The following is a 16,288-nucleotide window of genomic DNA, read 5'->3' as shown; positions in this document are numbered from 1 at the left end:
ATGTGATTTCAATCCATTGCTATGGAATCCGTCTAAGGGATAATGATTTCTCAACATGAATTGTCAAATATTATTTAGATGTGGAGGTATGTTAATAAATATATTTGATTACTTATTACTATGGGTAGGCATAAATTTAAAAAATATGGTGCTGGATACATCTTTTTTGTGGATGAAAATACCAGAATTACTGTATTATACAAAAGCAACTTGGAGGGCACGCTGTGGATTTTGTGGATAAAATTTACAATTAGAGAAAGAGGATGGTAAATTAGCATAAGATTCGTTCGCATATTCCATTAGCATGCCTTATAAGCTCAATCAGAGTCATTTCATTGTAAATTTATAACTTTCAGGCCTATATAAAAACCACTTTATATCAACATCATCGATCATTTCACTTTATAATTAAGTTCTTCAGAGAGAAAGAGAGGAAGAAAACATCAAAGATGAAACCCAACTTTTCCATTTTCTTCACGCTTTTGATGCTGCAATATCTATCAGTTCTATGCCTTTCTCAGGATTTTGATTTCTTCTACTTTGTTCAGCAGGTTAGTCATGGGTAATCTAGAATTGTTAAATGTTTCCTTTTTCTTTTTTCATTCTATTTTTCTTGTGTGATTATTTATATATTTCTCTATATAATAACATTTTATGCTGATTCTTCACTTATCATGCAGTGGCCAGGAGCATACTGTGACACGAAGCAGAGCTGCTGTTATCCGAAAACTGGAAAACCTGCTGCAGATTTCAGCATTCATGGACTCTGGCCAAACTACAAAGATGGCTCATGGCCATCAAATTGTGATCCTGACAGTGTATTTGATAAATCTCAGGTACTTCTAATTTTAAAAAGAATAAAAAAATTTGATATGGCGAACAATTTAGTATGTGTTTAATTTAATTTATTTTCGAGAAATAATCGGTTATTTTTGTCAGCTTTCTGAGATCCCTTTTACAAACTAACTGATTATTTCTCTAAATTGATATGTTACCAAACATGAACCTAATGATTGGAGATGAGTTTGTTGGCTGGCATGTCTGCTGGATTACCTCAATTTTATTAATTGTTTGCACGTTATGTACCAACCAAGATAAGTCTAGTTATTGGTGAAAAATTTTTTTTGCAGTGGGAAGCACTGTGTTTGGCGAAAATAATCTGAAAATACCTCAGATACTCATTTTTTAGTGTTTCTATTAACATGTTTGGTTTTGTGTAAAAATACTTATGAATCAACGTTTATTTTTGCGACAGATTCACGTTTATTAATTTTGTAATGTGTTTCTAATCATATATTATGTCTTGAGATCAATTCATCAGTTCTCTTAATCTTCTTAAATTTATCACATATATACATAATTTGAAATTTTGCCACCACCACCCAGAAACATAAATAAAATTATTAGAACTTTGATGTGTGATGCAAGTGATCGATACTTATTTAGTGAACTCAATCATATATCTCAAGGAAAAAAAATGAGGTAAAGTAGCTCATGATTTTAAGTTGAAAACAATTATTATACAAAAAAAAGTAAAAGATGCCACTTTTATTTACAGAGTAAAAACTTTAACTTGCTTTAATTAATTCTAATAACTATTGCAACAATTCAGTTATAATTAATTAGAGGTATCAAATAGGTCTATTTTAACTAATTTAACTCTAAGACATGTAGATTAAAGTTAAAAAGTTCATTGTACTTATAAAACTACAAAAATTATAAAATTAAATAGGGTAAGGTTAATTTATGAGCTAATTATTTTTTAAAATATTATTCTAATTTATATTTTTATAAAATAATCATATACTATCTTATAAAATAATTTAATAAAAATATTTATTTTATATAATATTTTTACCATAAATTTGTAGACTAATAAAATGATTTCAAAAGAAGATAAAAAAAATTAAATTTGACTAATATTAAATATTTATAATGATGGTTGCTATTAAATAATATTAATAAAAATATAATTATTTATTATCAAATTATTTTACATATTTTTAATTTTTATCTTTATTATTGATAATTATTAAATAATAATAATAATTTTTATATAATTTTATAAATAATTTTTTAAAATATTATGTAAGATTTAACTATAAAATTTTTTATATTATAAATTTTTATATTATTAAAATATTAAATATTTCAATTTTTTTAAGTTTATATAAAGATATTTTATATTCAATAAATAAAATTATAACAAACACGTAAAATTGATAATAAAAAATAACATTAAAAAAATCTGTTAAGTCAATTAAATAAAATTTAATATATCAAAAAAAAAAAAAATATTATCATCATAAAAATTATAAACATAAAATACTTTATTACAAAATTCATAAATATAAAAATATAATTTACAAACGTAATAAAAATTAATAAATATTTATAAATTTAACTTTTTAACTCATCTTAATTTAATAAAAAAATTAAATTAAAATAATTCGTATTTCTAAATTTTTATTTTAATAAAAATTTTATAATAAAATTTTAAACTCAATATATATATATAATAGTTAAATTAAAATATGTAATAATTATAAAATATTTTATTTTATTTTATTTTATTAATTTATTATTTTAAATTAACAAATATAAATAAAATTAAATATATTATGACATTAATATAACATAAAATATTATTTATATGGTAAATTAAAATACATATATATTATATAAAATTGATAAATTAATTAATAATTAAATTTTAATTTATAATTTTATTTGTTAATTTATATAAATATTTATTAATTATTAAATTTTAAATATATATTAAAAACTATATTTTTTTATTTTTTAATAAACAATCTATCTATATCGATATATTTATATAAAATTTATTAAAAATAATCATTTAAAATTAACATATTTGTATTTATATTAAAAATAATGATATCATGTGTAAATTTAAATTACAATAAATCTATAATTATTAAAATTTAATAAAAATAAAAAAACGCTAGAATTGATTAAATTTAATAAAATAATCATTAAAAGTTAATAGTTGTCCGTTCATTTTTATTTAAATTAGTTATGTTGATTTAACAACTATTTTATAAAATATGATTTTATTATTTAATAATTATACAATTAAAATATTTATTACTAATTTTTAATTAAAATTTTAAATTATTAACATACTATATTAAATTTAATTAAAAAAATTAAACAAATATAAAAGCTAAATTTAATTTTATTTATAATATTTTTCATATAATTATATTTAATATTTTTATGATAAAAATTTAATATATTAAATAAATATTTTCTAAAAACATTTTTTATATTTAAAATATATTTTTTTAATTTATTTAATTAAAATAATTTAATAAATATTATGAAAAAATGATATAATAGTTATTAATTATTTCTAAATTAGTTGGACTAACTCACTCTTAATCCTAATCCTAATCTGTCAATTTTTTTATATTAAGATGGAAGAGGAAATAAACTCATTAACTATAAAACTTTAAAAAAAGAACTATATAGTGCGTTAAGTAGGGTGAAAGCATATGGTTTAACTCATTTTTACAATTTAATATAACTGGAAGATTCATATATATTGATGTTGGAAGAAGAGATTCATATGTAGTTGACTTTACATAATTAATGAGATCGGATCATAGAAATCAAATACGTAGAGACATCTCATTGATTTTCTTGATATACTTAAAGTTGAAGCAGTTGAACTATGGATTACATTTTTCCTGAAGTAATAAAATAAAATATAGTTCATTTTTTATGTATAGAAAAAAGATAAGGAAGAAGAAATATACAATCAATAATCATAACTCAGTGTATTTATTATCTAGTGAGATATTAATGAGGCATATTTGGTACAGCTCTCAGACATCATTAGCAGCATGGAGAAGAATTGGCCATCTCTGAGCTGCCCAAGTAGCAATGGCATGAGGTTCTGGTCACACGAATGGGAAAAACATGGCACGTGTGCGGAATCTGAGCTTGATCAGCATGAGTACTTTGAAGCAGCTCTCAAACTCAAGCAAAAAGCAAACCTCCTTCCTAGCCTCAAGAATGCAGGTATGCAACAACACTTATCTTAATATTAGAACTTCAATATTTAATATATTATTGTTTCTCTTCCAAGTTAAACAGTAAAAATAATAATCAATATTATCTTAACATTTTAAAATGATAGACAAATACATTACTTTTAGAAGCAAAATAGCTGAGTTAATACCAAGTAGCAACCATTAAAATAGGAAAAAAAATGAATTTCAGGGATTGAACCAGATGATGGATTTTACAGCCAAGAGAGCATTTCAGATGGTATAAAAGAGGGTACTGGGTTTACCCCAGGTATAGAATGTAACAGGGATTCAGCTGGTAATAGCCAACTTTACCAAGTTTACATGTGCGTGGACACTTCTGGCTCAAATTTCATTGAGTGCCCTGTGCTTCCAAAGAGCAAATGTGGTTCACAAATTCAATTCCCCAAGTTTTAGTTCATCAGAACATGCTTTTGTTTTTCTTTTGGGTACTGATTAGAAACTTTCACACGATGACTATGAAGCCATTTGTGCCTTGTAATAAGTGGTCACAGCATTGTTAATTAGTTATTTCTATCTGATTCTCAGTTTAATTCTCGCAGAACTTTACATATAAGTATGGTTCATTTTATTTTCTAATAAAAATCAATATTTTATCTTCATAATTGTCGCTATCTTCTTGATAGTTAAATTGATACAAATTGTGAAGATAAAATGTTGATTCTCACTGTTAAAGAATTACAACTATAAAACTTACAAGGAAAAAATGAGTATAGTTTATTTTCCTCCGAGAATAATGTTATCTGACGAATGGGGGCACGTATCACAGGTGAGAAACTTTTCCGCCACCTCGTTTCCCTCCCTTTTCTTTCAAAGATGAGGGGTCCATATCAATTACTTTATTTAAATCCAATGGGGGTTATTTAAGACTTTATTTTATAATAACTCTTTTTAAATAAGTAAAAAAAAAATTTCATTATAATAGATAAATGGCAAAGCCCTTAAAAATGATAAGTATAAATAATGTATAACTTTTATATGTTATTTTTAACTTATTTTAATAAATGTAATGCTCAAATTTGTGATATAAATGTATATATAATAAGAATTTATTAAATAATTATATAATTAATTATCTAAACGCACTCTTAATACTATAATAATAATAATAAACTTAAATTTACAGGTTGGTATATTAAGTTTTAAAGATATTTTAAATGACTTAAATTTAATTTTTTTTATTAACTAAATAAACTTCTAAAAAAGTCTTGCCCTAATCCATTTTAGTAAGTTAACTTTGCCTAATGTAATATGTCTTTCATCATGCTATATATATGAATGATGGGTTGTTAAAAATGTTAATGGAATTGAAATAAAAGAAATTGGAATAATCGCATCAAGATGATTAACCCATATTTCAGAAGTAAGTGTTTGAAGAACTCCGAAAGCTATATCATCTCCTAGAAACAGCATTCAAAAGGCCAAATTTTGTTCACAGAATTACAAACGAAATGACAAAGTAAAGGTGGGGCAACTTGGCAATAATACATGAATGATCCCCTCTAAGAATCTTTCATTCACAACCACCTATGAAGGGCACCGTACCCGTTTGTGTTTGCTCCAACACTGTCGTTCTTAGGTGAGACGTCAATTACAAAGACAATGCTTGGCTTCTCATGAAACCATCGATCCATACACATATACAATGATGAAAGCTACCAACAATTTAAGTCGCCTAACTCAATATAAAAATGAACCAAAAGAAAAATAAGTATTCATTGTGTTTGGTTATAACTTATAATGTCTCCCATTTTTCATCTTTCATCTCAAGAAAATGAGTGACTGTTGGCCGGTCGCGAAAGTTACGTTCCACCTTAGAACGCTTTCTCGCTTTGTAATGAAGACAAGTGCATCAAGGGCATTTCAGTAATTATGCCACGTGCCGGCCCTAGCCTGAATAAATAAATAAATAAATAATTCGAATCTGCTTCTATATATATATATATAATTTCTATGTCGAAGTGAAAAATAAAAATAATAGGGGGCACAGTCAATGTACAACACCCATCTATCATTGCCAACTCGCGATATATTAGTACGACATGTTTAACGTTAAATAGTATTATTTTTTGAAGACCACGTTTAGTTAATTTTATATCATCACCTTCTTCATTAAGATTTTAACATGTAATTGGGTCTTTTCCGTAGTTATTAATTGGTTATTGGGAATGCAAGTACAACAAAAATACAATTTAAGCTTCATTTGTGATAAAAATGTTTTAATTGTAATTTTTAATAAAAATATTTTATTTATTAATTTCTTCATTAATGTCTTTAAGATCAAGTCATCATGATCTTAGAAAGATTAATCTTGAATTAGATATATAAAACAAATGATTTATAGTTATGTAGATATAGAATTTTAAGCAATGACCTGAATAGTAACGCTGAATTAGAGCTTCATTAATTGGAAAAAAGGATAAACCGACAAAGAAAGGGGTGTTTGGGAATTGGGACCAGGTCAGAAACAAAGAAAAATAAAATAAAATAGTTTATAAAAGGGTGAGTTTGACCTTTCCTCTTCTGCCGGTCATTCTCGTCCGCTACCATTTTTTTTTCTTTTCAAATCCACTTACGCGGTCACATATAGATTATTCTATATGTATGTGATCCTTACATATAGATTATTTTAGTGTGAAAATTTATCCTCATTTTTTTTTCTAAATTTTAACGTAACATGTCACGTTGATAAATCTTTTTTATTTTATATAAAATAGGATAAAAGTTTAAAAATAAAATAAACTAGATACTAAATTTAGATTTTAAAGTACCTAAAAAATTCAACTGTAAAAAAGGTTTAAAGAAAGAAAGAGTCCTATAAAAAATAATAAAAAATAAATTAAAATTAAGGGTTAATTTAGCTAATTAATCAGCATTCTGGTTTATTTCTCTAAAAATATAGTTAATTTTAACAAATTTGATTTTTTTAATGAGATCCCAAATATAATTAATAATAGAGAATAAGGGATGGGTATTTTTTTTATATTAATTACTAAAGAAATAGTCTCTTTTAAGTCACATTTTATCCAAACTACTTGGATCTTCTTAGCTATGACTAGTTGTAAACTCCAAAAATATCTCAAAAGTTCTGCTTTTATAGGATGACAGAAATCCAGAGTCTTGTGAAAGCCAAACAAAAAAATTTCTTTATTATTTCTAATCCGACCACCACAACTAGCAAGATCTTTATCCCCGAGACACAACCCCATCAATGTTTAGCTTAAACTGATTCTTCAAGCGAGGCTGCCACTTCACCATACAAGCAAAGTCACCACCATTAGCCAAAAACCATGATTCAGACCTGCAAAACAGAAAAAAATAATCAATACTAGACAAATTTTTGTTAAACAAATCTTTACTATTTAAAGGCTTGTCTTGGAAAATAGCCTTATTTCTGTTACACCAAAGGTTCCAAATGACAACTCCAAAAACTTTATTCCATGGAGGGTATAGGGAAAATTGATTTTTGGATAGAGTGAACTCCAGCCAATTAGACAATCCCAAACTAAAGAACGTAGCCCACTTATCAGGAGAGAGGATTCAACTCCATATACTATTAGCAACCCAACAATCTTTGAGAACATGAGATATTGTTTCAAGAGCCTATTGATAACTTAAACAAATGAGAGAATCAATCATATTGTAGTGGAATCTTTACTCATTAGTCATGAGCTTGTCATGGGTAATTTTTCATAAAAACGTAGTAATTCTAGGAGGACTCTCCCACTTCCAAACCATGTCAAAGATGGAATTCTGAGAATTAGTAGACTAATCAAAATTCATTATGATCGTATAGATTGATTTTAAGGAAAAGAATTCCATTAATGGTTTGCTTCCAGCAAACCTAGTCTTGGCCCTTAGCAAGGGAGGGAGGATTAATATTAGCAATAAGGTCACAACTAAATATGGGAATAAAAGCCCTTTATCCCAATCCCAGTTATCATGGAAGAAAAACACTGCAAAAGGGTCATGAAATATATTACCAGGAATAGGCTAGATAGCTATACAAGATAGTGATTGGCTATCACTAAGTTAACTGTCTTGCCATAACTTGATAGTCATTCCATTACCAATGATCCAGCCAAGGCCTTTATAAAAATAATTCCACATAATAGTTATATTTTTCTATAAAAAGAAGAGTTTTGGCTGATACTATCTTTAAGATTTTTCTTAAGAGAAAATTTATATTCATAATTAAAAATTTTGACTGATACTATCCATACGTTGATAAATCTTAACTATTCAATGTATTTAAAAATTAATTAATGGATTAAAATAAGACGAGTTAATTTTTATAAAAAATATATTTAATCATTAAAAAATAAAGAACTTTCATATGATTGAATTTCTTAACGTTAATTACAAAATATTTTTTGCAAAAACTTTTATACCCATAATTTATCACTTTACTTCCAAAGTAAAGGTTAAAATAATACTCTAATATATTAATTTTAATTTAATGTGATTTTTTCTCTTTTAAAAAATGAAATAACATTTTAAGTAAAATTTTAGAAGTTAAGAAGAATATAAAAGAAAAATACTTTAATTAGAAATAATTAAGAATCTTGTTCTAATTGAAAAACATTTTAGATAGATAAATGTTTAACTTAGAAAGTGAAAAAAGAAAAGCAGAAAGAATAAAATGGAAATCAGAAAGGAATAAAAAGAAATTTTAGAATTTGTTTTTAAAAATTTATCCATTTATTAAATTTTAATTAAATTAAATGATTGAAATTTATCAACACAATTTATCATACTAAAATAGAAATTAAAAAAAAAAACTTATCCAATTGTGTTATTTGTTTCTTTTTTAATAGAAAGCTTTTGTATTGATTGATCAATGCAATAATGCAATATTAATAACATATTAATTTTAAACAAATTAAATGCATTAAAAATCATTTTAGTTATCTATCTTTCTATGACAAATATTAATCGGTTTCTTAAAAAAATAAAGTAATAAAATTTAAATAAAATACCAAAATTAAATTTTTTCATAAATTTTAATTCAATTTAACACATATTTTATTTCTAATTTTTCAACTGTGCTAAAAAAACACCACGATCGTGTTAACTGCTCTTTTAAGGGCAGTGTCTAACTAGTTAGCATTTTTGCATGCATATTAATTTACAGATTCACCCTTCCGCAAGGATCCAAAAATCTAATTACACCGTAGAACACGGTAGCAAAGGGTATGGGGTGTTTTTACTTTTCTTTATCTTTCTCTTTTTTTAAATTGCTTTTTTTTATTTCTTTTTATTCTCTGTCAAACTCTACCATACTATTAAGTAGAATAAGGAACCTCTCACTCTCACACGGAGAAGACGAAGACAAAAAAGAAGAAACAAATAAACTTCAAACTTCAAACATAGAAACTTGGATAAAAGTCATCAAATCTCTCAATATCTTCTCGCTCCTCTCTTTCTTTCTTCCTCGCTCTGCATTTTCCGCCATTTTCTCGAGAAAATCTCCCCAGGTAAACTGACTTCACTCTCCTTCACTCCACCGTCACAACATTGCGATTCTCCTTGCTTTTCACTCTCTCTGTGCTCTTTTCCGCCTTTGTTGTTTCTGTTGTCGCTATTTCTGTCCGATATTCCTTGTCGATTTCCGGTGCCGTTCGATCTGTGTGATGCTGTTTTTGCTTGCTTCGCACTCGGATGCTATGCTGTAGAATTCGTTTTGAAATTACTGTTTTATTTTTTATATTTTGATTTTAGTGTTAGTTGTTGTTCGTAATTTTGATTTTGAAGGTTGTGATAATTTTTTTGTTCTTGCAATTTTGGTTATGATGCACGGTTCTTCTTTTGCGGCATTTGATTTGGAGAGCTACGACTTGAGAAAGAACTTCAAACCCCAACGCGTTTACGGTGCTCTTTGCTTTTTTAGATTTTTCTTATTTTTAAATTTTTTTTGTCGTTTAAGTTATTGAAGCAGATTTGACTTTTACTTAATGTAAAGCGAAAAGGTGGATAGAGTAAGATCTGAGTTTAAATTTATTGAAATAGAAGATTGGAGGAGCCATCCGGTTTTTGGTTATTTAATTTTAATTAATGCATGCTTTGCGATTTCAATGGAATTTCTATTTTTTTCCCGTTATTATACTGTTAGTAAACCGTTTAGTGTTTTGATTTTTACTTGTTTTCTCCTGATTATAATTTTCGATAGCGATTATAATGCGAATAGACTTATTTTTTTTAAATACCAAATATTCTATTGCTATGGTGACCTGATGGTAGTTGTTTGCCAGGGAGGGCATTGACCGGTAAACTCTAATTTATTGCTACATTACTTTATTCGAAGTGGAAGCTTTTTCTTCAATAGAACGCTAATAGGGAATTTGAAAAATATTTTCCTTAGGTGATACTAGGAAAGGAATACCTGTAGCTGTGATAAGTCTGAAGTTTGTGTTGCAAAGAAAAATGTGGCTGTGATCCATATTACTTCATGTTGGTCTACAAATTCAACCATTATTGGGGTGATGTTTGAATTTAGTTATTGTTGATTGGCTTCATGTAACTGATGTCATATGTACTACATCGTACAGGGTTCGCTCTCTCAAAATTTTACATTTAGATGTTTTTTAAACTATTACAGTACCTGTATGTGGTGTTTTTTTTTTTTTGATAATCCTGTATGTGGTGTTTGTTTTCTATTGTAAGCATCAGTTTCCTAATTTAAAGGTGTTAATTTTCTTCAAGTGAGAATTTGCTTTGGTTTGCATTAGTCATTGACGGAGCATTGTGTTTGAGTTGTTTCATGCCATCGACTAAAGTCTCTAAAGATAGTTTTGTATTGGTCTAATTACAGGTCCAGCATGCTAGCTAAATCTCATATGCTTTCCAAATAATTCTTGTGGTGGATATCTTGGCATCAAGAACATGCTTCCAAGGGCTTATAGTTGATACTTAATATCTGATTATCAGTCACATAGCCGACTAAAAGAAAGACGTGAATCTTGCCCTACTATTCAGTGAAAGTTTCCTATGGTTGTTTCTTAGAATCTGATGAGAAGAACTTATACTATCTGCATTCCTTATTTGCTTCTGCCTATTTTCGCTCCATAATTAAGCAAGGAGTTATATGAAGACACCTATCAATTTTGTAGTTGTTTGGCATCCTTATGATCAAGTACTGTGAAGATTCAGGACTACTGCTTCATTCATAGGATCATCAAAATGAATAAATTGTATGGAGGAGTTCTGATCACTTCACTGTTTATGTTGTTTATGCTTATGATCCTGCGATATGGGGTCATGAAAAATCCTATTAGTGAAGGTTATTTGACTATACCTGTCCTCATTAATGGTACTAATCCTCTAGAATGGATAAATCCCGTGGTTCCGCCTGCTATTCAAAATCCAGATGTTCATTCTCAAGTTATTTCTTCTGATATTCTTGTGTCTAGCCTCTTTGCTGGGAGTAACTTTTCCAAAGAAGAGATCCAAGCTCTTCAGACATGGAACCAATTGAAACACTTAATAGATCATGCTCAGGGTCTACCTAATGCAGCAGAAGCTATCAAGGAGGCTGCTGGTGCATGGAATAGTCTTATTTCTTCAATTGAAGAGCAAAGACAAGGTCATGCAAATGATAGTTCAAGAACTAAAGAGAAGCAGTGTCCCCATTTTCTTAATAAAATGAATTCCACTGAACTTGGTAATAGTAGTTACAAACTGCAAGTACCTTGTGGCCTGACACAGGGTTCTTCCATCACTGTAATTGGCATTCCAAATGGTCTTCTAGGTAATTTTCGGATTGACTTGACTGGTGAACCACTTCCTGGGGAGCCCGATCCTCCAATTATTTTACACTATAATGTTAGGCTTCATGGTGATAAAGTCACTGAAGATCCAGTAATTGTCCAAAACACCTGGACTATAGCTCATGATTGGGGTGAAGAGGAACGGTGTCCATCTCCTAATTCTGAAAAGGAAAAAGGTGAAAAATTATATTCTTATTATTTGGTTCAACATCCGTAGGAATTTGTGTTCATCATAATTGATATTGAATTTCATTGTACAACTCTGAAATCAAATGTGGTAAAATTTTGAACCCAATGACTACTGAAGAGTTTGTTCTATAATAGAGTTAACAATATCGAATTCTTGAATCAATGAGACTTGTGTTTAGTTTTCATATGCTATTGATGTTCTAGAATAGATGCAGCTCCTATCCTCATGAAAATCAGTTGTTTGTTAAAAGATATTTTATATCTTTTCCTATTCTATTAAATTGTAGAGCTAAATCTTTTTATGTGTGTGTTTCTTCTGATCCAGAAGTTGTACATAATTCTATTACCTGCTTTTGCAGTGCTACTTTGTCCTCCTTTGTTTAATATTTAGCATTTTCTTTTTCCAGTTGATGAGTTGGAGCAGTGTAATAAGATTGTAGGGAAGAACAGTAGCCAACTTCACACAGCCAGCATGTATTCCCACACTTCAAGACGATCTTCAGCAACAGATGAACAATCAATAAATAGGAAATACTTTCCTTTTAAGCAAGGCTACCCATTTGTTGCAACTCTTAGAGTGGGAACTGAGGGAATCCAAATGACAGTTGATGGAAAGCACATAACCTCGTTTGCTTTTCGTGAAGTACTTTGTTTCTCTCTTGGTTTTGTTGAATACTTTTGGCTTAATGACATTTTTGGTTCCTTTAATTTGGATTATGTTTAATTTTGATTGCTTAGGTTTTTTTTTTTTTTTTTTGAGTTACTTAAGTTTCTCTGCTCTCAAAATTTAGCAAATTTGGTCCTTTTATCAATTTTCTTTTACCTAATACTCTCAAATTCTCATTATTTTGCTCATATTTTACAAACTGAATTGGTTGAATTGTTTTAAACCCTCTCTTTTGCTCAAAATTTTACCAATCAAAACATTGAATTTCAGCCAAGATAAAAAAAAAATCAAATTTTTTCTCTTTGAAACTCTAATCTCTCATCTTATAAAATCCCTAAAGTCTAATGAAATTTTGACTTCTAAACATTTAAAATTATATGATATAATAAACCTATCATAAATGCCTTAAATATTTAGGTAGAAAATAATAATATAGAAACAATGGAGGGACCTAATTTACTTAATTTAAAAGTAGAAAAACTTAATTGGGTTGACAAAAGTAGCGGACTAAATTTGTACTTAGTCTTAAACTAAAATGACTAAAAATGCAATTAAGCCAATACTTTGATATTTTAATATTGTTGACTGACTTTGCTGGTTATATGTCAGACCTTGGAGCCATGGCTTGTCAGTGAAATAAAAATATCTGGGGACCTCAAATTGATATCTATTCTTGCCAGTGGTCTGCCTACATCAGAGGATTCAGAGCATATTATTGATCTTGAATCATTGAAATCGAGCCCTATATCTGCACAGACTCCATTGGATCTCTTCATTGGTGTTTTCTCTACTGCTAACAATTTCAAGCGCCGGATGGCTGTTAGAAGAACCTGGATGCAGTACAATGCAGTTCGATCTAATATGACAGCTGTGCGCTTCTTTGTTGGTTTGGTGGGTATTTGTGGTTTTCTCATATCATTCTATTTATTAGTAGAATTGTAGAAAAATCACTTAATTAATCATAATATACAATTAAGATTTCTTTATCTTTTCATAAACTGGTAGTCATCAAAATTTTAACTTATCTCATTTCATTGATAAGCAAAAGTTGCATAAATATTTACTTCTGTTAAAGCATTTGTTTTCAGTATCTCTACATTATAGCCTTTTCATTCTGATTAAGATCAAGATGAACATGATATTTTGCTACCTTTTGAAAGTCTGTTACTTGTGTTACATGTAGATTTTTGCTGAATTAGGTTTTTTGTTTGAGCTGATGCAGCATAAAAGCCCAATAGTTAATGAAGAGTTGTGGAAAGAAGCACAAACTTATGGAGACATACAGCTGATGCCATTTGTTGACTACTACAGCCTCATCACTTGGAAATCCTTAGCAATCTGCATTTTTGGGGTAATGTCTTGTCTTTACTCTTGACATGGAGAATCTTTCCTCTGCCTCATTGACACTATCTCTTTGACAGACACAAGTTGTTTCAGCAAATTTTGTCATGAAGACAGATGATGATGCATTTGTTCGTGTAGATGAAGTTCTAGGCTCTCTAAATAGGATCAACTTGGCTCATGGGTTACTGTATGGACTCATCAATTCAGATTCCCGACCTCATCGAAATACAGATAGCAAATGGTACATCAGCCCTGAGGTAGAGATATCCCCTTATTTAAGATTTAAATATTTTTTGTTCCATGTGTTGTTTATATTATTAGTTTCTGATTATAGTTTTATTTCAGATAAATTTAACTAGAAAATAATCATTACAAGCTTATGCTATATGCGGCCTTATAAGGCTTGCTTGTAAATAGATCTAGGTTGAATGTATTGGTCTGTATGCAAGTAAATACTCCATTCATCACGAACTAAATAATTTATGATGGATATAATTTCCCATGGAAGGATTGAAACTTGATTATTCAGTCAATCAGTCATGAGCCATGGATATATGCATTTATGCCAGTTATCGTATGCTTGTTCATGAGAAAATGGTAACCTGTATTCCGGGTTACACTATCAGAAACTCAGGTGAAAAAGATAGTAACTTGAAACCGGACAGAATTACTGCTTGCTATGCTACTGGAGATCTGGAAGTTCTATGTGCTCTTCCCAGTTTGTTTGTTTTTTTTTTAAAAAAAATTTAGCTATTCGGTGTTAAAGTTGTCGATTTCTTTGCTTTGTCCTTTTCGTTTGTCTATTGTTTTTGTTGTCTTGTCTAATTTGAACTAACCAATGATTATTGCCTATTAAAGGAATGGAGCGAAGGAACTTATCCTCCTTGGGCACATGGTCCTGGCTATGTGGTTTCACGCGATATAGCAAGCATGGTATACAAGAAATACAGAGAGAACAATTTGAAGGTATATAATAAAAAAAATCCGTTACTTGTTGAATAAAAATTTGCAAGTGGACTCTAAATATGTTTTGTACAAACGCATTGGTGAGATATGTGAACACTCAATGAGTCAATTTTAACACTGTTTGGCAGATGTTTAAATTAGAAGACGTTGCAATGGGAATCTGGATCGCCGACATGAAGAAGCAAGGTCTAGAAGTTCGGTATGAGAATGAAGCCAGAGTCTATAATGAGGGTTGCAAGGATGGTTATGTGGTTGCCCATTACCAAGGTCCTAGGGAATTGCTCTGTTTGTGGCAGAAACTTCAAGAAGGAAAAGGTGCCAAATGCTGTGGTGATAGGAGATGATTACCGACTGACCAGGCTACGGCATCTGATAAAAAAAATCCCCCTTTTGAATTGCTGGGGAGCTTGTATAATGATTAGAATAGTTAGCTTAGCTAGAAATTATTAGAAATAGTTAATAGTAGGGCATATTTGTAGTCATAATTTCGTTCAAGTAAATCTGATGATTGTTCTACGTAGAGGGGAGAGATTTGTATAGAGCCGCCAATCAGAAATAGGTGACCATATTTTCTTGCCCTGATCAATTTTTTGATTGGTTAAACGACATTGTAGAAAGAAACCTCAATTTTTTTTATGGTATGACTTGGATATTCTATACATTTTATTGAAAGTCTCGTCTTGCAAAGTTCTTTTTGTTCTATTTGAATCGAAAAGATATACAAAATATTGTTATTTCTAACAATTAACAAATATTCATCTCATGGATAACATCGAGCATCCGTCATATATATATATATATATATATATATTAAACCAAAACCATTCCGTATTGGAACAAAATGCCACATGATCGTTGGAAGTTGAACTATAAACATCAGGGGTTTGGGAGGAAAATTTTAAAGAGAATGAGGTATTTTTTATTTTTAAATTAAGAGAATTAAATAATACACACTTAAAGTAATTGTTATTATATTATGTATTAAGTAAAAGTGATAGTCAATGACAGTAAATATATTTTTCACTATTTTTTTGTTCTTTTAATTGAACATTATGGCTTTCATTTAACCACGAGTATTCTGTCGGTTTAGCACCAACATAATAACATCCTGTGTGTATTAGCACACATTTTTTGAGCAAAGAAGGGAATACCAATTTTTTTTAGTTCAATAACACAAAATATCCCCCACAAGAAATAATCCTATTCGAGTTAGATAAAGAAACATGAAATAAGTAACAAAGTTGCTCCACAATATATGTTCAAACAATAAACCTACCATA

At 28.8% G+C, this 16,288-nt stretch overlaps 2 protein-coding genes across 3 annotated transcripts; both read left to right on the top strand.

Annotated features, from left to right (window-relative positions):
* Positions 1-411: 411 nt before the first annotated feature.
* Positions 412-4,565, top strand: LOC113868494 (ribonuclease 3-like). Its single transcript, XM_027504121.1, has 4 exons — positions 412-551; positions 681-836; positions 3,849-4,047; positions 4,249-4,565. The coding sequence occupies exons 1-4, from the start codon at positions 450-452 to the stop codon at positions 4,470-4,472; spliced, it is 681 nt and encodes a 226-aa protein (XP_027359922.1). The 5' UTR covers positions 412-449; the 3' UTR covers positions 4,473-4,565.
* Positions 4,566-9,390: 4,825 nt separating this feature from the next.
* LOC113868491 (beta-1,3-galactosyltransferase GALT1) lies at positions 9,391-15,387 on the top strand. 2 transcript variants are annotated; one of them, XM_027504117.1, is made up of 8 exons: positions 9,391-9,553; positions 10,888-12,018; positions 12,439-12,674; positions 13,308-13,589; positions 13,921-14,049; positions 14,120-14,299; positions 14,901-15,008; positions 15,137-15,387. In XM_027504117.1, exons 2-8 carry the CDS (start codon positions 11,256-11,258, stop codon positions 15,350-15,352), a joined length of 1,914 nt encoding a protein of 637 aa, XP_027359918.1. In that variant the 5' UTR covers positions 9,391-9,553; positions 10,888-11,255; the 3' UTR covers positions 15,353-15,387. The 2 variants fall into 2 exon arrangements, with proteins under 2 accessions (XP_027359918.1, XP_027359919.1); XM_027504118.1 differs by having other exon boundaries at positions 9,393-9,947.
* The last annotated feature ends 901 nt before the right edge of the window (positions 15,388-16,288 follow it).

The sequence above is a fragment of the Abrus precatorius genome, unplaced genomic scaffold (genome assembly GCF_003935025.1).
Source record: "Abrus precatorius isolate BTA unplaced genomic scaffold, Abrus_2018 Scaffold6, whole genome shotgun sequence".
NCBI classification, from domain to species: domain Eukaryota; kingdom Viridiplantae; phylum Streptophyta; class Magnoliopsida; order Fabales; family Fabaceae; genus Abrus; species Abrus precatorius.
Note: the sequence above shows the minus strand (reverse complement) of the source record. Positions and strands in the feature narration are given on the sequence as shown.

Coding starts and splice junctions, on each gene's coding strand:
- LOC113868491 (XM_027504117.1), top strand. CDS start 11,256: ATGAATAAATTGTATGGAGGAGTTCTGATCACTTCACTGTTTATGTTG. Junction 13,590..13,920: donor TGCGCTTCTTTGTTGGTTTG/GTGGGTATTTGT, acceptor GAGCTGATGCAG/CATAAAAGCCCAATAGTTAA. Junction 14,050..14,119: donor TAGCAATCTGCATTTTTGGG/GTAATGTCTTGT, acceptor TCTCTTTGACAG/ACACAAGTTGTTTCAGCAAA.
- LOC113868494 (XM_027504121.1), top strand. CDS start 450: ATGAAACCCAACTTTTCCATTTTCTTCACGCTTTTGATGCTGCAATAT. Junction 837..3,848: donor GTGTATTTGATAAATCTCAG/GTACTTCTAATT, acceptor TATTTGGTACAG/CTCTCAGACATCATTAGCAG. Junction 4,048..4,248: donor TCCTAGCCTCAAGAATGCAG/GTATGCAACAAC, acceptor AATGAATTTCAG/GGATTGAACCAGATGATGGA.